This window comes from Pimephales promelas, chromosome 21, assembly GCF_988280905.1.
Source record: "Pimephales promelas chromosome 21, fPimPro1.hap1.1, whole genome shotgun sequence".
Lineage (NCBI taxonomy): Eukaryota > Metazoa > Chordata > Actinopteri > Cypriniformes > Leuciscidae > Pimephales > Pimephales promelas.
In genome coordinates, this window is record NC_142789.1 from 11,942,553 (window position 1) to 11,964,887 (window position 22,335).

General features: G+C 36.6%; 2 protein-coding genes across 4 annotated transcripts; both read right to left on the reverse strand.

Moving 5' to 3' along the window:
- Window positions 1-2,236: 2,236 nt before the first annotated feature.
- Window positions 2,237-9,621, reverse strand: arrdc2 (arrestin domain containing 2). 2 transcript variants are annotated; one of them, XM_039655593.2, is made up of 9 exons: window positions 9,548-9,621; window positions 9,066-9,326; window positions 4,759-4,828; window positions 4,528-4,675; window positions 4,339-4,441; window positions 3,996-4,252; window positions 3,754-3,916; window positions 3,485-3,639; window positions 2,237-2,317 (listed from the first exon to the last, which is right to left on the reverse strand). In XM_039655593.2, exons 2-9 carry the CDS (start codon window positions 9,322-9,324, stop codon window positions 2,264-2,266), a joined length of 1,209 nt encoding a protein of 402 aa, XP_039511527.2. In that variant the 5' UTR covers window positions 9,325-9,326; window positions 9,548-9,621; the 3' UTR covers window positions 2,237-2,263. The 2 variants fall into 2 exon arrangements, with proteins under 2 accessions (XP_039511527.2, XP_039511526.2); XM_039655592.2 differs by lacking the exons at window positions 9,066-9,326; window positions 9,548-9,621 and adding an exon at window positions 5,807-6,328.
- Window positions 9,622-11,922: 2,301 nt separating this feature from the next.
- Window positions 11,923-18,826, reverse strand: LOC120467203 (uncharacterized). Of its 2 annotated transcripts, XM_089124913.1 has the most exons (8): window positions 18,006-18,823; window positions 17,795-17,901; window positions 17,610-17,710; window positions 17,352-17,470; window positions 13,808-13,920; window positions 13,533-13,722; window positions 12,753-12,841; window positions 11,923-12,139 (listed from the first exon to the last, which is right to left on the reverse strand). In XM_089124913.1, the coding sequence occupies exons 1-8, from the start codon at window positions 18,496-18,498 to the stop codon at window positions 11,999-12,001; spliced, it is 1,353 nt and encodes a 450-aa protein (XP_088981039.1). In that variant the 5' UTR covers window positions 18,499-18,823; the 3' UTR covers window positions 11,923-11,998. The 2 variants fall into 2 exon arrangements, with proteins under 2 accessions (XP_088981039.1, XP_088981038.1); XM_089124912.1 differs by having other exon boundaries at window positions 17,610-17,901; window positions 18,006-18,826.
- Window positions 18,827-22,335: the final 3,509 nt, after the last annotated feature.

A 22,335-nucleotide genomic window follows, 5' to 3' on the forward strand; every position in this document is an offset into this window, starting at 1 on the left:
GGTGCATATAATATATTAATATATATATATATATATATATATATATATATATATATATATATATAACATATTAATTTAAGAAGTACTCTAATGAAAGATATAATGAAGTGTTAACAAATGTAAAAAGTGGACTTGAATCATGATATAAGATTTGATATAAGATCATCCCCATAAGATTTTTTTTTCTTGGTAGGTTGAATGTTTATTGAGGTGTTATGAAACTGAAAGTATGGAACTATTTCAGAAAAAAACAGGACACTCTGTGCCTCAGGCTCCACTTATGTTATAAATGCACAACCCCCATAACAACTGTAGACCTCTGACATTGCATTGAAGTGAAAACAACATGTTTATAAATGTTAAATGAGCGATGAACGTAACTTATTACGAGTAATGCATTTCATACTAAAACTTTTGCGGCTGGTTTCACAGACAAGGCTTAAAGGGATACAATACACCTTTTTTTTTTTTTTGGAAATAGGCTCATTTTACAACACCCCCAGAGTTGAGTTTTACCGTTTTCGAATCAATTCAGCTGATTTTCTGATATTTAGAAGAATATCAGTAACCAGAGTGTCTGGTCTCATTGACTTCCATAGTATATGAGAGCAGAAACTGTCTGGTTACTGATATTCTTCTAAATATCAGAAAATCAGCTGAATGGGTTAGAAAATTGTAAAACTCAACTGTTTAAATCTGGGGGAGTTGTAAAAAGAGCATATTTCCAAAAAAGTGGACAATCCCTTTAAGCCAGTCCCAGATTAAAATGCTTGTTTGAGCAGTGTTAAAGAAACTTGCACTGGCATATCTTAAAATATGTCAGTGCTATTGTTTTGCCTCAAGATGTACACCATAAAGTTTGTTTCTAAGGCACATATATAAAAGCTTCTAAATGTCCTAATTTAACTAAGGCCTTAGTTAGTCTAAGCTTTGTCTGTGAAACCAGGCCTTGCTGTTTTGAAATAAGCTGAAGCAAATATGTTGCTTATACTTCGTCATTTGCATAATATAAGTAATAAATAGTGTAATATGCCATTATAATTATTTCCAAAATCATATGAAATAAAACACCACATTCATATGCATTATTTTTCTTTTTTCTTTTATTTACTTGAAAGTGATTAACAAAAAATATAATTGTCACAAATTTCATAAACAACAAAATCTATAAAATACATTCATATGAAATGAGTGCCATAAACAATCACTGTCTTTGAACCTGAAGTTACACTTTTTCATCATTTGGAAATGAAGCAAGTCTGTGGTATTTTTGGAATGTTTGCAAGGACACTAGGAAAGCTTAATTGTGACATTATCCCTGTAGCCGTTCATCGTTAGTTCTAAAACAATTAATCAAAACTAAAGGCACCTAGGATACGCATCTCTATTTTTTTCCCATTATTTGTAAAGCTAACCATCAAGGGCTGCACTAGCCCTGCATTTCGCTCCCTCAAGCCACAAAAATGACAAAGAAAAACACAATTTTTGCAAAAAGAAAAGTTATCCTTGGTTATACAGACACATTCAGCCTTGCATTACATTCAGCAAGACATTAAGACCTTTCAGGTCACAAACTCAACCTCTGTCGAGCCAGATGAAACTTATACCAACGTCAAATTGGAGCGGAGTTTCCCTCTCCGAAGGAGGGGGGAGCATGTGATTTTCTACTTCCAGGATTTACATTCGAAATTTCCCCCACGTTATTTCATAAAGCTTTAGGTTTTCCCTTTTGCATAGAATTACCTGTGCACACATGAACATTAAACCAATCTCTTTGGCTTATATCAACATCAAATGTGGCGTACATTATGATACAGTTTTGGGAGAGGACGGCATCACATACGCCTGGCAGACTGCAGCTGGTTAAGAGGGACTCGCCTCTCATTCACAGCAAAGTAAGGCACTATGGGTAGTATCACCCATAATTCTCTAGTGATCATGCCCAAAATTCCCTGATTCTACATACAAGTGTGACAGGCCACGATTCGTTAAAGGCACAGAACGGAGTCTGATCGCTCTTTGGGACACAAGCGCGGGCAGAACCTTTGTTCGCCCCGGTACTGAATGTCCTCTTTGTTTGTTGAAAGCGCTCTGCCATGCCTAGTCCAGACATCTCCTCCTCTCTCGGCCCACTGCGGGAAGCGCAGATGCGAACGGTTCAAACGAGGAACAAGTACCAATCTCGGTCTCAGAGAGGCATCCAGGAGAACTTAAATCTCGGCTTTTGTTTCAAACATCACGTGATGCTCAGCTGGCAGAGAGTTCAATAGGTCATGCAACGAGGACGCATGTTGTTGGGCTGAGGGTTTGGGTCCACCTGTGAGAAGGAAGAAAAAAAAACAGATCAGAACACTTGGAATATGACGCTTCTCGAAAATTATAGCAGATTCACAGAAGAGTGGCTTGCAGATAGCAGGGAAAGAATCAATTTCTTATAAAGGACAAAACCCTTCTTGTATACTTTGTTGTTGGTGTCAAGCTGCGCATCCAATCAAACTCAGTATTTTGATGCAAATTAATTTGTTAGACGCTCATGCTTTGGGCGCTTGAGAGCGTTTTGGCAGCGCAGCGTTTTTTCCGTTGAGACGTTTCGTTGCTATGATACAGAATATCCGCAGCACTGTTTGAATGTTGTGACAGTTGGTCGGTGTGGTTTAGTCCCGCCCCTCCTCCACTGTGATTGGACGGCTGGGTAAAATGTGACGGTGATGAGCGCTGCGTTTTATCCAAAGTTGAACATTTTTCAACTCCCAGCGACCAGTAAAAACGCTGGGCGCTCGGCGCTTCAGCGTGAAAAAAACGCTTAGCGCCTCGGTACGCTCATGGCGTTTAAAAAAACGCGGCGCTCCCATTGAAAACAATTGAAAACATACGCCAGGAGCGTGGTAAAAACGCTTTAGTGGACACACGGCCTTAAAGTCACTAGCCAAATTAGGAAGATGCCAATTTTGTGCCATTGCGCGTGTCTGATTTTAAGATTTTTTTTAACAGAAGCTGTTTCGGCCTCAAAGTAAAACATAAAAAGGTCATTGAGAATGTTAGAAAATAAAAAGTGCCAAATTGTGAGTTGAATTTGCAGTAATGTAATAAATAAAGTTGCAATTGCAAACGCCACAGGACGAAGTTGTGAGATACAGTGAGGGTTTTTTTTTTGGAAACAGGCTTCCAAAACTATTTTTGGGCCCTTTCTGAAGTATAATCGGAGCAAAACCAATTGGCTTTATGCCCGGCTGCACTACTTCCTGAACTTCAGCCAGCTCCTTGTTTCCTGTCTGCCATTATTGGCCAAATTGATTAATTCAGGTGTGTCTGATTATTGTTGCCATGACTACTGAGGTCAGGTACACCTGAATTAATCAATTTGGCCAATAATGGCAGACAGGAAACAAGGAGCTGGCTGAAGTTCAGGAAGTAGTGCAGCTGGGCATAAAGCCCACTGCGGTCTTATTTTCAAATATGTTCTTGCATGTAACCGTCCGCTCACCTCGCTGTACACTGGAGGCGGGCGTAATCTAAACTCCTGCACGTAGGCCATGAGGGAGCGCTGCAGTACGCCGCTGAGGTCTTCCTCGGGTTGTCCTGCTGTGGAGTTCTGGACCGCTTCCTCATCTGTGACAACAGAGCTGTAATCTGGAGGAGCTGTGGAAAAACACAAACAAACAAGACTCGAGGTGAGTGACAGATATTTCACCGTAGGCCATCGCTTTCAGGCTGACGAGAGAGAATGAAAGCCAGGGTTGGGGGTTTACTTACGCTCAGGTTGCTCGGGGATGGCCATGCGAAGCCACTCCATGTTCACGCTGTACTGGCTGCTGAAGCTAGACGTGCGACTGCCGAACGGATGCAGAGGGATGGTGCCCATCACCAGCGGAAATTCAAGGGAAAGCTTGGACGTCCCAGGAACGTCAACACACACCTATGAAAATAAGCAATGTTTAGTAATCATTCAAGCAACACGGTCAAAATTTAGTAGCTCGAAGGTCCAACAAACTCACCCTGAGCATATACTCTACTTTGATGATCCGACACTGGAGAATGGATGGGCCTACGGGGGGGATTTTGATGGCCCGGCCATGCCAAGTCTCCCTGCGGCGTGCGCCAACTATGTCCCCGCACAATGTGGCCACCACGGCTCGTTTTTGCTTCATGGTGCCTCTGGCAATGAAGGTCTGCGTCTGGGTGATGAAAGCTTTTGGCATCACGGAGCGAGAAGTAGAGTTATCGAATTCAGCGAAGACTGGAATCACTTCACCTGGAGAGTAATAACGACATGTTAAAGAGTTTCTGCGGTGAAAACCGGAGTACGACTTAAACGTGACGGTGGGTTCCCGCCCTCACCTGGTGTGTAGCCCTTGCGTTCGATCTTCGCAGTGATCGACACCTGTCCGCAGTTGCGGTACCAAATGCGGGCCATTTTCTCTTTGGTTCCGGCTTGAGATGCCTGAAGTAAAGAAGTTTGATTTAGTGCGCATGCAACCAAAATTATGAACAGAAAATGATAAGGCAGCAAATAATGTGAGCACTTACCAGTAAGCTAGGTGTGTTGATGTCAATGGGCTCGATAACCGTGAACTCTTTCTTGATCTTCTTGACGGTGGCCCATGGGCGATGCAGCTTAACCTTCACCCAGTATCGAATGCTGCCGTGCTTCCCTTCAAAGGATGTCACTAGAGTTCTGACAGACAAAACACTTACATTAACCCTCATTTCATTGCTAAACTTTCTAAATAAAAGACGAATAAAAACTGCAACACTTACTCCTCTGGCAGCTGGAAACTGAAAGGGTACTCGTGTCTCCCGGCAGGCAGGACCGTCAGTTCGCCATTATCTGGAGGGGAACAAATGTAAAGAAACATGATTGCACCACCAATAAATAATAAAAACACCATACCAAGGCCAGTAATGTCATAATTGCCTAATGATGAGAGTGAGACAAAACATTACCATCAACTGCTGATACCAGAAATCACGCTGATGTCGGTCACAAAAACATTAACCTTCATGTTTTGTCAGTTATTAAAGGCGAAAGGTTGAACTTTGTCTGAAATGTTTCTCTCATTCAACTTCAGCCTCTTGAATGTTAACTAATTTAGTTTATTCAGCAGCCTTAAATACAGCTCACATAATGATTAGTTAACAAATGAACCGAACTGCTGTTATAACATGTTTAAAGTACCAGTTCACTCAAATTAATAATATAAAAAATGATGTGGAAAAATGCTTATGTTTTGAGTGAATAACATACAATATCCAGGTAGTTACCCATCTTGACATCTGCAGTTAACAAGAATGAGGCGAAGGAGTTGAATATGTTAAACTAATAGATTCATTTAATTGTAAAAAAAAAAGTGGTCTGAATGAATCGTTATCGAGTTGTGTTCTTTTTAATCAATCGCCTGGTAGAAAGATTAACATTAACTACAGATAAGACAAAAAACAGTCCACAAAAACAACATAAGAGTAGACTGTTTTTTTTCTGTTTGGTACAGTCGTCTTTCGCTTTCATTATTACATCGAAAAGAATGGCTAGTGTGTTTTTTTAAATCCCATCACACGTGAGAAAGTAAGTCATTATGGTTTTAGAACGACATAAAGTGAGAAACAGCAACATTACTATTTATATTTCGGGGTGAACTCCTTTAAGAGTCGTTACTCAGCTTTACTAACAGTGGGAAATGGTTTAAACTAGTATGTTTGGACAATTCTGCACGCGCAAAACATCTTAAAACTCGACTTCGATGCCCAAAACTCAGTCTAATAAGGCAGCTTACTAACTTTCGAGTGCCTCTGGCTGTGAATGACTGACCTGCCTGCAGAAGCACTTCTCTCCGGTTCAGGTACTCCACTTCATCGCTGTAGTTCTGCGTGTACGCGGTGCTGGACCCAGCGCTGCGAGATTCGGTCCAGTGAACTTTAGCGAAACCTTCTGCATGCAACTTCAGCGACTCGACCTTACTCTCCGCAGAGAGATCGAGCACAACCTTCCCTGAGACAACATCTCCACTGCTGAACACCGGAGGACAGTCCATCTCCGGAGAATCAAACACGATGTCGAACTTTTTCAACTTGTCGAAAATCATCTTTGGTCTTTTCCTAAGTGCAGCCCTTTAAAATATGTCGCCTTCAGACGTGTAAAGTCAAACAAAGAACGAGAGGGTGCATTCAAGTGCAAGGAAGCTGCTCTTCCTTCAGTTTCAAAACAAAACTGAAGCTCTGCATGTTCCCTGGTCGGCATTTAACTCGTGTGGGCGGTCTTACTGATTTTATTATGTAAGGCCTATGGCAGGAATCGCTGCCTGCTCATAAACATCTTAACTGGGTGTGGATGGAGAGCTCGGATGATTGATGCTTACAGGTTCTTAGACAAAAACAAGCTGACTGAGCATGCCCGAACCACGAGGAACCTCCCCGTGAAGAAGTTCAGCGAAAACAAAAACGGGTTCATTCTTTACTCTTCTGCTACTTCCTTGTCAATCTTTTTTTTTTTTTTTTTTTTTATGAAATATGTGCAAATGTGAACTTTTGCACAATAAACAAATAAGCATTCAAAACCAAAGCATTTCTCTCTAAAAAGTGACACTGTAAAAATAAAAGTATTTGCCAAACTAAGTATTTGCCGAAAGGTGGTACAAAAAAAAGTGCAAACACACTTTTTTGGGACGGTTTAAAGAGCAAAACAAGTTGTTTCTTTGTTACAGCAAAAATAAGTTCACGTATCGCCCTCTTGTGGAGTATTCGCAACACTAGTTGTAGGGACCTTTACTGTCTAATTGTAGGGACTCGTCCAAATGTCCGTGTGGTTCTTTCTCCACCTAGCGGTGTTAAATGGAAATTACTACGTGAAGATTGTCACGTCTGAGTTGTCAAGAAACAAGCTGTTTGTTTAGATAACGATAAGCAATCCAGGCCATACAAGTTCTTAAACTGACACTGCGGTATGTAATCACGTAGGCTACCAAAACTATGTATTATATCCACAACTAGGGTCAAAAAGCATGTGCAGTTTATGGTTGTTCATAACCGCTGCCAATAGTCATATATAAAGGCATGGCACAGATGATTTATACATAATACTAAAACGTAAAGAATGGGGGAAAAAACACTATTTTAAAAACAAAAATACCAATTGTTGCCAATCTATTTTTGATATGACACAAGAACCAACTATAATTATGAATTTATCCTCAGATACAAGCCTAAACCAGACTTACATCTGAGGCCAAATCAATGTTTGGTTTAGTCAATGTTTGGTTGACTGAGGACTAAACCCAACCAATGTAATTCGCTTTGGATAAAAGCGTCTGCTAAATGACTAAATGTAAGCCAGTTTCTGAAATGGACATTGTATTCCCGAAGGACTCTTCATTGTCAGTTAATATATCTGACAAAATATTGGCTGTCATCTATTTCTCCACCGCCCCATTTCTCCTTATCACCAAAAAGACAAGTTTGAGTGGATTCTGTTTATATTATGATAACTTGTAGAAAAAAAGAAGAAAAAAAAACACAGAAAGAGCCCACTCAGCTGATTTTACTGACAAAATGAAAATTATAAAAAATGAAAATTATCGAAATTATATTGTCTATTCATAGTGTTGTATAATTTGCATTGTTAGCAACAATCAAGAAGATCTGAGGTGGTAGCTAGTTTTAAACGCATTCAATGGTTGGTGTCAATCTGTACACCGTAACATTTTAAGGTGTGTACAGATCGGCACCAACATTTAATGCGTTTAAAACTATAGCTACTTTATACAATAGATATCACATTGTGAAATTGACAAACTACTGAAATGAAATGGTCACAAAATCTTTATCATGTTATGTTAGGTTTTTAAATATTAGAGCCGTAAAACATGACCTGATTACCTGTAAATCGCTATGTTCTATTAACACCAACCCATAAGTGACAATAACTGTGACTTCATTTTAATAACAATAGCAGTGCTTTTATCACCTTTCTGAGAGGCATTTGGCTTGTGTAGTGCAGTTGGTCGTGTGTGTATTCCACCTAAACAGTTGAATAATTAACCACATCACACACTTGCTCAGCATTATCACTCCTGTGCCAGCTATTAAAGGTCAGGAAGAAGAAGCTGGGGCTAGAGTAGTTAAACATCTCCTGCATTAAGAGCTTTAAAGCCTTAAAGGGACAGTTCACCATTTACCCATCCTATTAATAGCCTACAAACCTGTATGGCTGAGTTTAATTGTCATTTTCTATTACAATAATGTTGACCTGAAGATGTCAAGCCTTAAAAAGGGCTAAATATCATCAAAAGTGGTCCTTACAGCACACACAGAACGTTCCCCCAACATTCACATATGGTACGCCTATTAGGTTGTTTTTTTTGTTTTGTTTTTTTTCGGAACCAAATAACAACGTTCTGGGAACAGGGGATGCTAGGGGAACATCCTACAAACAGGGAATGTTTTATTTACGTGAAGAAAACTTTCCTGGCTATCCAACAGAAGATGTTAGAAGGTCTGTTCTGGGATCCAGAAACACGTACTTTCCCAGAATGTTTTGGAAACCAAAAATGGTTAGCTTTGTATGATTAGCCCACTATACGCCGTTGGAGCCATACTGTATAATATCATATGATAGTGAGGATTGTGTTGTGTACGTCGTTATTCATTGACAACACTGATATCGGCCCTAATCATTGTGGATTCACGTCAAATTATAAATGCGAGAAGTAGCGAAATGTTTACTTTTTCGTGTACGAAAGACTCATTCGAATTAGAGTCGGGGAAAAAATCGTCCACAATTCAGACTGATTAATCTGGTTCTACTGTTCTAGGTTACAACCATTCACAGCTATAACAACCAATGCGTTTGTTTATTATTTTTTATAAATGCTCTGATTCTGCACGAGTTTTGTGATTTGTAAATAGCCTGTTGATTTTGTGCTGCGTTTGTGACAAACATTGGCATTTAGTCTTCATTTTGTTCATAGAAAGCTCATTTATCTTTTTTGTTGCACAGAATCAAAATAAAATAGTTTTTTGATTGAACTACACTTTTAAATATGGAGGGAGTGGAAAAATCCATGCAAACCCACCTCGGATAAGGTGCTGTCTCTTCCTGAAATAAGTTGTCTTGGATGTGTAGTCGTTATAGACGGCGTTCACGCCGACACTGCGATTTTCCAGCCAGTGGGCTGTGGCGACACCTCTTCCCAGCACTCTCATGGCTCGGACTTTGATTTCCCGGTTGAGCTCCAGGATCACTACGCCAGTGACCATCTCTCCACTGCTGTACACGGTATCATCCGGGCCGTCCAGCTCAAGAGCAAAGAGTTTGAAGCTTTGGAAAGCCATGCCTATGAAGCACAAAATAATATAGCTTAAGCCATAAGAATAATCGATGTGTGCATCTCTTGTGATTAGAGACGTTTTTAAATCATCCTTCATTTGAAGATACCAATGCAAGAATACTTAATTCTAACTCCGTTACAGTCTCATATTTATTGTTAACCAGATAAAAACGTTGCTAATTACATAGGTGACAATACAACAAGGTCAAAACAAAACAAGAACATACCTTTCACTTTCAAAACCCACAAACTGCGTACAGGTCACAACCATAGACTGTAAAAGGTCACAACACACGTACTCGGTCTGTTGTTTGGTGACCACCCAATTTCGATTGTGGACCAATAAGAACCAGACACACGCCCTTTTGGGGATGTAACCACGCCCATTCTCTAACGTTATGCCTCTGAGCAGATGTATTGATTTATTTTCACAAGATTTTAAATTTTCACCAGAAAGGTTTTCATTTTTTGTAACAGTTTTTTTTTACTATGGTTTTAACGGTCATCAGCATCATATTTCCTTCAAATTTATCTAGATCTTTTTAATGTCTGAAAGAGATGCACATTTATAACACTATTTAATTTTTGATGTTACATTTACTTACGCTTTTACCCGTTTTTTTTTTTTTTTTCTCTTTGAGCAAATGGGAACACAAAAAAATATGTAGTCTGCTGTCTATGGTACTCTGCCATTCACTGCGTTAGAATTTTACCACAGCAGGACGACTTCGTCTTCTGAGAAACCCGGAAACGTGAAAAGGGTTTAAAATAAGTAAATAAGATAATGAGCTAGAAAAGGGCTATTTAATATTCAGCTCTATTTCAAATGCCTCAGTCTAAACACAAACAGCACGACTACTGTCATTAAAACAAGAGGGACAAATACAAACAATAAAACTGAAACTTACAAAGTATGAGGACTTTTAATATTGTCGTTATGGCCTCCGCCACACACATGTGCCATTTACACGAGTTAACAAGTAAATGTTGAACTGGTGTTTACATAAATACCAAAAAGCTCAAGTTCAAGGTTGCTGTAACAGGAGTAGATTTCGTGTTTGTAGTTTAGAGAATGCAAGGTTGAATTTGACATGGCACTATTACTCCAACATGGTTTGATAACACACACAGGTCATTTAAAAATGGTGCAGGTAGAGGATCATGCCACATAAGTACACAAACCTACACTGGCAGACAGCATTTAACCCCTGACACTCCCCCATGATATTTTACACATGCCATAAATGGTCCAAATGTGCCATGTGAGGTCAGAGAGTTAGTCGCCATCTGACACAATTCTTGTAATCATTAATACCATGAGCTCTGGATTGTCATTTAACCTTGAGCTTCCATACACACACCTGTAACGTTCTTGACTAATTGATCATTTAATGGATTTAGTTACAATTAATTAATTGTTTTTATATTTTATTCAGTTCTATGACCTGTTTACAGCTTGTAAAAATACTTTATAATTACTGTAATAAAAAAAAAATGTAGGGATAGTTTGGATTGGGATAGTTGAAAATGAAATGAAAATACTCACCCTCAAGTTGTTCCAAACCTGTGTGAATTTCTTTCTTCTGCTGAATACAAAAGATGATATTTTGAAGAATGTTAGTAACCAAACAGTTGATGGACCTTCCATGGTATTTCTTTTTTTTTTTTTTTTCAGACCATGGAAGTCAAGTGGGCCAATCGACTGTTTGGTTACCCATATTCTTCAAAATATCATCTTTTATGTTAGACAGATGAAAGACACTTTGGAACAACTAGAGGATGAGTTAATGACAGAAATGTAATTTTTGGGTTAAACTATGTACTAAATGTTTGCATAATACTTTAGTGTTTAACAGGTTATTTAATTTTTTTTAGTGATGACATATGTTCACGAGCCGTCGATTCTATATATGAAGCGACTGGCAGGACCCTTTAAGGTTCTACAGAGAGCATACATAGAAAAAAGTGATGCTTTGAAAGTTTAATATTTTAATGTTTAAAAAGTCAAAAGCAAAAAGGTCTGCACAAATAGTGTTTGACATAAAACATGACACACAAATAACAAATAGTAATTGTTTCTAAACAAAAGGAAGCTGGAGCGAAGTTTGAAACTTTATTTCAAATGTATAGTTTTATTCAAGTCTTAGCACAGGACAATGAATCGCAGTTGACAAAATCCAGCTCAACTCCATCATAAAATAAAAGCAAATAGAAACTGCTACCGCTGCTGGTGTCCCTTGTATCCTCTGGTGCTCTTGGAAGGGCTGAAAGTTCATAAAAATTGGAAAGAAATCCAAGTCCAGGCACTCAGGGTTACAAAAGTGAAAAAGGCCTTTATTTAACAATATCGAGGGCTAAACCATAAAAAAAAAACACCAACACCAACGCGTATTGGCCGATACGCGTTGGTGTTTTTCAATGGTTTAGCCCTCGATATTGTTAAATAAAGGCCTTTTTCACTTTTGTAACCCTGAGTGCCTGGACTTGGATTTCTTTCCAATTTTTATGAACTTTCAGCCCTTCCAAGAGCACCAGAGGATACAAGGGACACCAGCAGCGGTAGCAGTTTCTATTTGCTTTTATTTTATGATGGAGTTGAGCTGGATTTTGTCAACTGCGATTCATTGTCCTGTGCTAAGACTTGAATAAACTATACATTTGAAATGAAGTTTTTCAACTTAAAATGGCATATGGCTGATGTGTTGTAGGGGTGGGTTGTCCAGGGATGCCTTGCAGTAGGGCTTGGGCACAAAAGCTTCATTGTGGGTTGTCCTGAAGTCATGTTTGCTGTGCCAGGGCCTGATATGACAGTTTTTAACCTAGAAAGAGATTAGTACAAGGTCAAGATCAGCTCTAAACTAAGTAAACTTGTAGCAAACCTAAGTCAAAGAACTAGCAGACACAAACTAGCACCTTGGCTGCATCTGGGCAAAAAAAGTGAAGCTTAAAAATTCTGCAAAAACTACAACCGATGGCCAAATAGTATGTGTATTTTGCGCCTGTGTGAAAGACTACATCAGACTTCCTACTTCCACTAATTTCATTTCGCTGTGTATGAAGCAAAGTGAAGTAGCAGAGTCTGGTATTATCAGGCTAAAAGATAATAACCATCCATAACAGAAGAATACAGTAGCCTGTATTCGTCGGTCAAAAAAGGGAACCCTTAAGGTTGTTGGCAAGGTAATTGAACAACTATTATACTGTACAATCCCCCAAAGTGGGAAAACAGTTCCAGTTTTATGGAGACTTTTAAGTTTTAAAATTACTTATCACATGGTTTTAACCAAACTTTAGCACCACCAGAAGAGCCAATGCCCATCTCACATTTCAAGACAGTGTAAAAACAGACCAATGTCAAGGACAGGAGAATAAATGTGAAACCAGTGAGTTGGAGTTTATCTGCTGTGAAATGTCAATATTGTGAAATGTCACCTGCTGAAGCTGGATAGGGCTCAGTTCCTGTCTTCTAGAGTTCAGGGGGACAAAATCTTGTTGCATAGTTGAAAGCATCTGATCTGGCTCTAAAAAACAAGATCAGAGAAATAATTGACATTATTTTTGGAGTATATTTTTATTTTTTTTTTAAGAATGTAATTTCATATTTTCTTTTGGTAGATAATCTAAAATATTCTTGTAGTACCATTTAAATGTTAACTTCTTATAATCTATTAAAAAATCTATTAAATACACACACACACACATATCTATAAATCTCTCTCTCTCTCTCTCTATATATATATATATATATATATATATATATATGAAGAGTTCAGATGCAAAAGCCTCTAAATGCCATTTGAAATTTTCTTCTTTAATGATGATTTTTGTCAAACTTGTATATTCAAGTTCAGTAATTTCACTTAAATAACAATTAATAGGTAATTATCATTGCCATTTAAGTGAAATAACTGAACTTAAATATACAAGCTTGACAAAAATCATCATTAAAGAAGAAAATTTCAAATGGCATTTAGAGGCTTTTGCATCTGAACTCTTCATATATATATATATATATATATATATATATATATATATATATGACAAATGCTGAATTGTCAGGTTGATTCAGCATTTTATGTATATATATATATATATATATATATATATATAAAATGCTGAATCAACCTGACAATATTTGACAATATCCAATGTGAGGAGGTCATTTTAGGTGACTGTCCAATGTGAAAATGCAGGTTAGTAACCCAAAAGTACCTTGCTCACGCAGCACATAGCTAGGTGGGTAGATGGGTGGCTTGGGACGGTCCACTTCTTTTGATGGGAACTGCTCCTGTGATGTCGTACTGTAGAAACATCCAGCCAGATCAGGCTGCCCAAATTTTACATTGCTTAAAGTCCTGATACGAGATCCGTCCACATGCTCTGGGAACTGAGTGGGGTCTATCTGATAAAGAAAACACTGCTCAGTTAGGAAAGACACACTTTGTATTTAGATCTTCAAGCATGAGGCAAGATGCAACAGGTCACACCTTTGGGAAGAAGCACTGGTTTGTTGTTGACAGTCTCTCCTGGTTGCCCTCAAGTATCTCTCCTTTGAACACAGAGCTGAGGTTCGGGTCTCGGCGCTCAAGGTGAATAGGGCCTGGTGAAAAAAAAAAGAGGTAAAGTTTAAAAAAAAAAAAGTTATACACTTGATGTATATGTCATACAGTTTTTTACAATCAGTTTGCTACTATTTTCAGAACCTTTATGTCATTTTTCAAAACTCACAACGGTTATCACTTGTAACACAGGCTGTCTAATGTTCAAAACTTTGCATGGTGCATTCACAATCTTGCACTTGCACAATCATTGGTTCAAAAACAAATTTACTGTGAAATACCATTGAAACATAACTATAGATCCCCCACACACAAGCAACCGATGGTTTCACTGTGTCATTGTTTGTACAATCATTAAATATTGTTGAACAAAATAGTTGATACAAGTTTCATTATGGTACTACATGTACAGTAAATATACATCTCTGTAAAAGTACTGCAGTAGTAGAGAGAATACACACATAGAGGAATCATTGAACAAAGTGTGTGATATATTGATGCAAAACACTACAATCACAACAAAAATATATAATATTATGCTACATCCATGGAAATTGTAGTCGAATTGGTTCATGCTTCACGCTAATAGAGTGCCGAAGTTACGACGTCACTCTGTAGGCCAAAACACGGAAGTGAGTTAGCATTTTAGCATTATGGTTTCCTCGCTCTAAAGCCTATGGGATTTTTGAATGGTTTTTTGCTAAATCGCCTGAAATAAGGTCTGTGGTGAACAAAGTCTCTAAATATTTTCACGTATTGATCTCTGACATAGAACACACTGTTATAACCTGCTTGTGTTTTTTTAAACTTTATTGTGTCTGATTGTGTTTTTTAAAATCTTTTAAATTTTGGATTAACGTGTAAAGATTATCTTGCTAGACAAAACGTGTAAGGGTCACAACTCTTTGTTAAACACAGATCTTATTTTTTTGCGATTTTCCAAAAGTCTATGGGGAAAATGCATTGCTTTTCGACAGAGGGAACCCATGCGGCGCTAGCATCCGAGTTGTCCTACAAAGTGACGTCATCACTTCGGCACTCTATAGGTATAGCTATACTTTCATGATTTACTGTAAACATGGAAGATGTGTCTGTTTCCATACATTACAACAATGCTTTTTTACTGCAACAGTTACTTATCAGTTTGAGCAGTTGTATCAATTGATAATTAGATCATTGTAAGGAAATGAATAGACACTCATTTGAAATGTAATGTGTGAATTGCCTTTTAAAATAGTAGTACTTTGACGTTAAGTTGTGTCATATTGAACAGGTGATTTATGTTGAATGAACAAATGATCTAAGTTGTATGTGTATTGTATCCAAGCAATTGAGAAAAGGGTTAAAGTTTTGAAAAATGTGCATTTTGATCATTGGTTGTAAGTTTTGTGTCTAGAGTTGTGAAAAATGACATCAAGGTTCTGAAAATAGTAACAAAGTGATTGTAAAAAAAAAAAAAACTGTAATATGATTTTGTTGATGATTAAGTCTCCATGAAATTCACAAAAGTTAGTCAGGACTATTTGAAATGGCACCATCTGCTGGCTCATGCTCATGCTTTTACCCTTAACACGCACAAAAAGCCCAGTGAACAGATAAAACCGCCTTTGCATAATAAATAAATGATGGCAAAATTAAATAATTAAGAAATAACAATCTGAAAATGCATTCAAATATAACATTTAATTACAATACGAAGGTAATACTTTAGATTGTTTATAGTTTAAATAGTTGAAGAACATTATATGCAGTGTTGGGTAAGTTACTCTAAAAAAGTAATTAATTACTAGTTACTAATTACCTCTTCAACCGTGTAATTAGATTACTGTACTAATTACTCTCTCTAAAAAGTATTTAATTACTTTCAAAATCCCATATCAATCTCAACCAGCTGAATAATACAAGGATAGACATGAATCTGTTTTAATTCTTTCAAATAAATACTATACAATTGCATGAATTATCCTTACAGTAAACAGAGGTGGAGAAGGTTACATTATAAAAACATACTTTTTAACATCAGACAATACATTTTGATGTTAAACCCACTATTGTTTACAGTTTTTTTTATTCGCTTTGGTACTATTTTCACAAGTAAGGTGTACATTTTCAAAACTCTTAGTACAAAAATCCAAACTGATCACACTTGTAACGCAGCTAGTCATTTTTTCAAAACCTGATGTAATGCTTTCAGTCAGTTGCACATGTTTTCAGTCCACATAATAATTATTTCAAACACAAGATTATTGTAATATGTAATGAGAACATTTGGTTTAATCACTGAAACACAACAATATGATCTTCTTTCAGTTTAGTACTTTTAACAATCAGTTCATCCAACAGCAAACAATGCAAGATACATGTTTCAAATCGGCCTTAGAAGTGCTGAAATGAATATGCTACTGTACTATAAAAGACAGATTACACAGTTGTACTGTAACATTAGGCAATACACTTACAGTACCCAACATTTACATAATCTATAATTTCCAAATATCCATCATATATGTAGGCCTAATCAAATGAAGGATCAATGAAGACATCCTTTACAATCATTTAGGCAAATTATAGTTTTTATTTTTCAGATATAATTGTAACATAGGTATACTTTCTATAATGAAATGTAACTAAAGAAGAACAAAACATAACATTTAGTGCACACATTACAGTACATAGTGGCCAATTGTGGTCAGACTGGTCACCACTATGTGAAAAATTTTTTTAGCTATAACGAGTATTCATCATGTGTGGTTACTGGTTACATGTAATTTAAATATTCATACAAACACACATTTTATTTCTGTAGTTCTCAAAATCCATATACTGTATATTGCTGAAATGAAAATCTATAGGTTTACCAAATGATTAATTGATTAACCATTAAGATCTGTTGGATTAAATAATAGACAAAAGTATTAAACTGAACAAAAAGAGATGCAAATCAAAAGTTTGATAGTAAGAGCTTTATGAAAGGCAGTTACTGTGAATGAAACAATAATGTAGATGAAACACTTATTTTGTGTTGTGAAAAGGATACTTTGTGATTGTGTGAATTGTACTAACACAGTTGAAAACATGATGAAATGTTTGAAAAAAGTGCACTTTTGATGATCTGTTGTGATATTAGCACTAAGAGTTTTGAAAATGTACACCTTACTTGTGAAAATAGTACCAAAGCGAATAAAAAAAACTGTAATGTCTGATCTCATGACATTTCACACTTTTTTCATACATATTCCGATCTCAAAGCATACGAATCGCTTTGAGATCAGATAGATCCATACACAGTATTCACCTCAATTACATCAGAAGTAACTGTAAATTAAATTACAGATAAATGAAGAGTAATCCCTTACTTTACATTTTCAAGGGAAAAGTAATTAAATTATAGTAACTAATTACTTAGTAATTAGTTACACCCAACACTGATTATATGGCATAAAAAAACATGGTATACAATTATTGTACATACCATATTTGTGTGCAGGAAATTCCTCAGATGATGTTGTTATCCATTTTTCATCAGCATGTTCCCGGAGGTTGATGGGCCGGGATTTATTTATCTTGGGAAGCAGACATTCCCTAGCATAGCTGTTAAAAAAAAAAAAGTTTTAGATTTCCTATCTCATTTACACTGACTGCTCTCAACCATGTCTTATCAAACGTTATTCAAAGCTTTCCTGTTAGGTTGTATACATGTTTTGTGTTTAAGCAGGATGGTTAACAGTACCTGTGGGCACCTGATTGACTGAAAGAGCTGGAATATGTTGTTTGTTTGCCCAGCTTCTTTTCTCGGTCTCCCATCGCTACAGATGAAATCTGAATCCTTTGCTGAACGAAAAAGAGAAAGATGTTATTGAACTGCAACATTATTGGTTGTCTCTGAAACCACTGCAAATGAGAAAGAAGACTGACCTTTTCTGCAGACAGAAGAGGAGGAGGACACCATCTGTACTGGAACTGCTCATGATAACTGGAACTGAATTCATCCTTTTTGTTCTCTTTCAGAGTTGACCCGACACCTTGTTGATAAAAAGAAAGCATCTTACATCCACTCATAAAATACAAAAGTCAATGGACTGTGAGAGTATTAATGCACAATCACACTTTGGTGTGCAGTGGGTACCTGTGTTCACTGTTTCCTTTGCCCTGCGGTCTGATGACACCTCATGTTTGGTGTAACTGGATCTGTGAGTAGTTTCAGGAAATTTGCTCCCCGGGAGACTTATCCTGACTGAGGTGGTGGGACGAATTATTTTGGCTGCAGACATGGGTAAGGGCTTGAAGTCTGCATGGGTAACGTTAGTCTCAAAGTCTCCACACCTTTTCTCAGAATGCATTTTAAAGTTGGTTCTCTGCATCGTGCGGTGGGTCATCGTTGGTAGTGTGACAGGGGTTCGTGGATGGGATGTGAAGGACGACGCTGTCTCTGTCTGGTGCTTTCTCTGGCAATTGTTGTCTCCTCGTTGTAAAAGTGTTGAGACGGGCCGAAGTATAACATTTCTTTTCTGAATGGCGGTGTTGTCAAATGGTTTAAAGTGGCTCTTGTTCGTTGTTGTGAACATGTCGTTTGCTCCATCCAAAAAGGGTATATTTGAAATCCTTGACTGAATCATCATTGCGTCGCAAAAAGTAAACGGAGATTTTGATAGAAAGCAAAAATGTGCGATTGAAATCTATTGAAAACTCTAAAAGCAGCTCAAACAAATCTCTCTTCACGCTTGCATGGAAGCATCTGTGATGTCACAGTCACACTTCGTCGCTCCACAATTCCAGCCGATATCGTTCGAATGAAAACAAGTAGAAATGTTTGATATTTACATTGGGTTATGTAATATACATAAGTATTTAATACATAAAATCATAACATTATTTTACCTCGTTTCATTCTGGCTATTCTTGTCCAAACAGAAACGCAAAGGGGGGCCCCAAAGACTTCAATTTGTTGTGGAGACATTAATTATTAAATGTTTTCCAAGATAACTATAGCGGGTCTCTTGTAGCTCACTCAAGTTATTTGAAGTTGTCGAAGAGGTTTAACACATTTTAGGACGCCCGAACCCTCCACAATTTTTTGATGTAAAATATATGATATCTAGACTAGAGCAATACTCTTTTAGGTTGAGGAGAGCTTTTAGTCTCCAGTAAGTTAGATGGCAGTATTGGGTCAACTGCAATCAGGCACATTTATAGTTTTTTTTAAACTTTCATAAAAGCTTACAAAGACATTTAACATCAAACATAACACAAACAGATATTGGGGGAAACATATAACATATCTTACATTGTACAGTGTAAAACATAAAAATTTTACAAACTATTTATTTTTATTTTAGATGTTTTTATGCACCTATTTCTGATTGAATTCAACGAGTCATGGAATATTTTAAGATCTTTACAAAATAAATTAGGAGGGTTTAATAGACATTAGCTTTATGTATATGAAACTTCCTAAGAAGAATTATTCACTTTAATGTGTTATCAATTATATCTGAGCCAGTATGACAATCCGAGAAGATATAGCCTCATCTGCTCTGATTATTTTGTAGAATGTATCAAAAACCATCATAGATACTTCCTTCCAAAAATCTTCAGAATATTTACAATTACAAAATAAATGTATGAGAGTTTCAGATTCAAGATTACAAAAACATGTGGTGAGAAGTCTTTTTTTTACACTTATTAAGAAATGCATTACAGGGATTTCACCTGTATTTTGAAATGAGTTTCCTTGACCTTATTCGGCTGTAAAAATGTATTACTTGCAGACCAGATTGTCTCAGAAGAGGGCATAGAAAAAGAAAAGAATGGTTTCCATTTCAGAATTGCTTTAGGGTAGCAACTGATATATTGATTAAGACACTTTCTGATGTAAGAATTGTTACACTTCATATCCAAAATATTAACACATCCAGAATCTGCTGCAAAAATGAGATGCGCTTTCACAAGCTGAAATTTAATGGAAATGTTTTTAACAATCATATGGTAATCTCTACATGTAGATTCAATCCCTGAGAGAGCAAGAAATTGTTGTAAATCTCACCATTACAATTTAATAACTCAGAAAAAAAAAATAATTCCCTCATCAAACCATTCTTTTTTATATAATTTTTCTTTTAGGTAATACATACTGGTTATTTATTCCATATTATACATGTGTGAGGGGAGAAATTGTGTTTAAAGGCTATTTACATGCATCTAGTGATTGCTTGTGAAAATTAGATACTTTTATGGGAAATTTACTACATTTAAAGTCACATGATAATAAAAAGTTTAACCCACCACACTTTTCAAAAAACAAATTAGTCATTTTTGCTTTATTGAAACACATTGTAAAATTATTTTCAACTCTTTCATGTGGAGATTTATTGATTAATTGACCTAACTTTCTCTGATTTACTCTGATTAACAAAAAAGGCCAGAGGCATTTGAAAAATGTTTTAATGCTTCTAATATAATGGGGACTTGTCTATTATCCTTCAGGAAAATACATGTATCATCGGCCAGTTGACTGGTTAAAATAGCACGGTCTGCTATTTGGATGCCTTCGATATTCAAACAATTCACAATAAAGGTTAAAGGGTTAGTTCACCCAAAAATGAAAATTCTGTCTGTATTTACTCACCCTCATGTTGTTCCAAACCTCTATGTGTTTATTTGTTCTGCTGAACACAAAAAAAGATATTTGGAAGAATGTTTTAATCAAACAGATCTCAATCCCCATTGACTACCATAGACAAAATACATACTATGGTTGTCAATGGGGAATGAGATCTGTAGAAATCTAAGAACAAGATCAGTGCATCATCATTAACTATCTCAGAGTAATCTAAAAGATCTAAAACAAGACCAATATTATTTGAAATGTGTCGACCTTTCATGAAGTCAGATTGTGTGAATGAGATAACTTCTTCTAAGCAGGGTTTTAGTATAGCATAGCTGCAGCTAATATACTAATATACATAGAGCATTTACTGCAGCTAATATACTAATATACATAGAGCATTTACTGCAGCTAATATTTTGTAATCAGAACGTTATAGGGCGGCAATTATCTAAAAAATGTTTATCTTTATTTGGTTTATTTGGTTCAAACAATAAAACTGAAACGTACAAAGTATGAGGACTTTTAATATTGTCGTTATGGCCTCCGCCACACACATGTGCCATTTACACGAGTTAACAAGTAAATGTTGAACTGGTGTTTACATAAATACCAAAAAGCTCAAGTTCAAGGTTGCTGTAACAGGAGTAGATTTTGTGTTTGTAGTTTAGAGTGTGAGAATGCAAGGTTGAATTTGACATGGCACTATTACTCCAACATGGTTTGATAACACACACAGGTCATTTAAAAATGGTGCAGGTAGAGGATCATGCCACATAAGTACACAAACCTACACTGGCAGACAGCAGCATTTAACCCCTGACACTCCCCCATGATATTTTACACATGCCATAAATGGTCCAAATGTGCCATGTGAGGTCAGAGAGTTAGTCGCCATCTGACACAATTCTTGTAATCATTAATACCATGAGCTCTGGATTGCCATTTAACCTTGAGCTTCCATACACACACCTGTAACGTTCTTGACTAATTGATCATTTAATGGATTTAGTTACAATTAATTAATTGTTTTTATATTTTATTCAATTCTATGACCTGTATACAGCTTGTAAAAATACTTAATAATTACTGTAATAATAAAAAAAAAATGTAGGGATAGTTTGGATTGGGATAGTTGAAAATGAAATGAAAATACTCACCCTCAAGTTGTTCCAAACCTGTGTGAATTTCTTTCTTCTGCTGAATACAAAAGATGATATTTTGAAGAATGTTAGTAACCAAACAGTTGATGGACCTTCCATGGTATTTCTTTTTTTTTTTTTTTCAGACCATGGAAGTCAAGTGGGCCAATCGACTGTTTGGTTACCCATATTCTTCAAAATATCATCTTTTATGTTAGACAGATGAAAGACACTTTGGAACAACTAGAGGATGAGTTAATGACAGAAATGTAATTTTTGGGTTAAACTATGTACTAAATGTTTGCATAATACTTTAGTGTTTAACAGGTTATTTAATTTTTTTTAGTGATGACATATGTTCACGAGCCGTCGATTCTATATATGAAGCGACTGGCAGGACCCTTTAAGGTTCTACAGAGAGCATACATAGAAAAAAGTGATGCTTTGAAAGTTTAATATTTTAATGTTTAAAAAGTCAAAAGCAAAAAGGTCTGCACAAATAGTGTTTGACATAAAACATGACACACAAATAACAAATAGTAATTGTTTCTAAACAAAAGGAAGCTGGAGCGAAGTTTGAAACTTCATTTCAAATGTATAGTTTATTCAAGTCTTAACACAGGACAATGAATCGCAGTTGACAAAATCCAGCTCAACTCCATCATAAAATAAAAGCAAATAGAAACTGCTACCGCTGCTGGTGTCCCTTG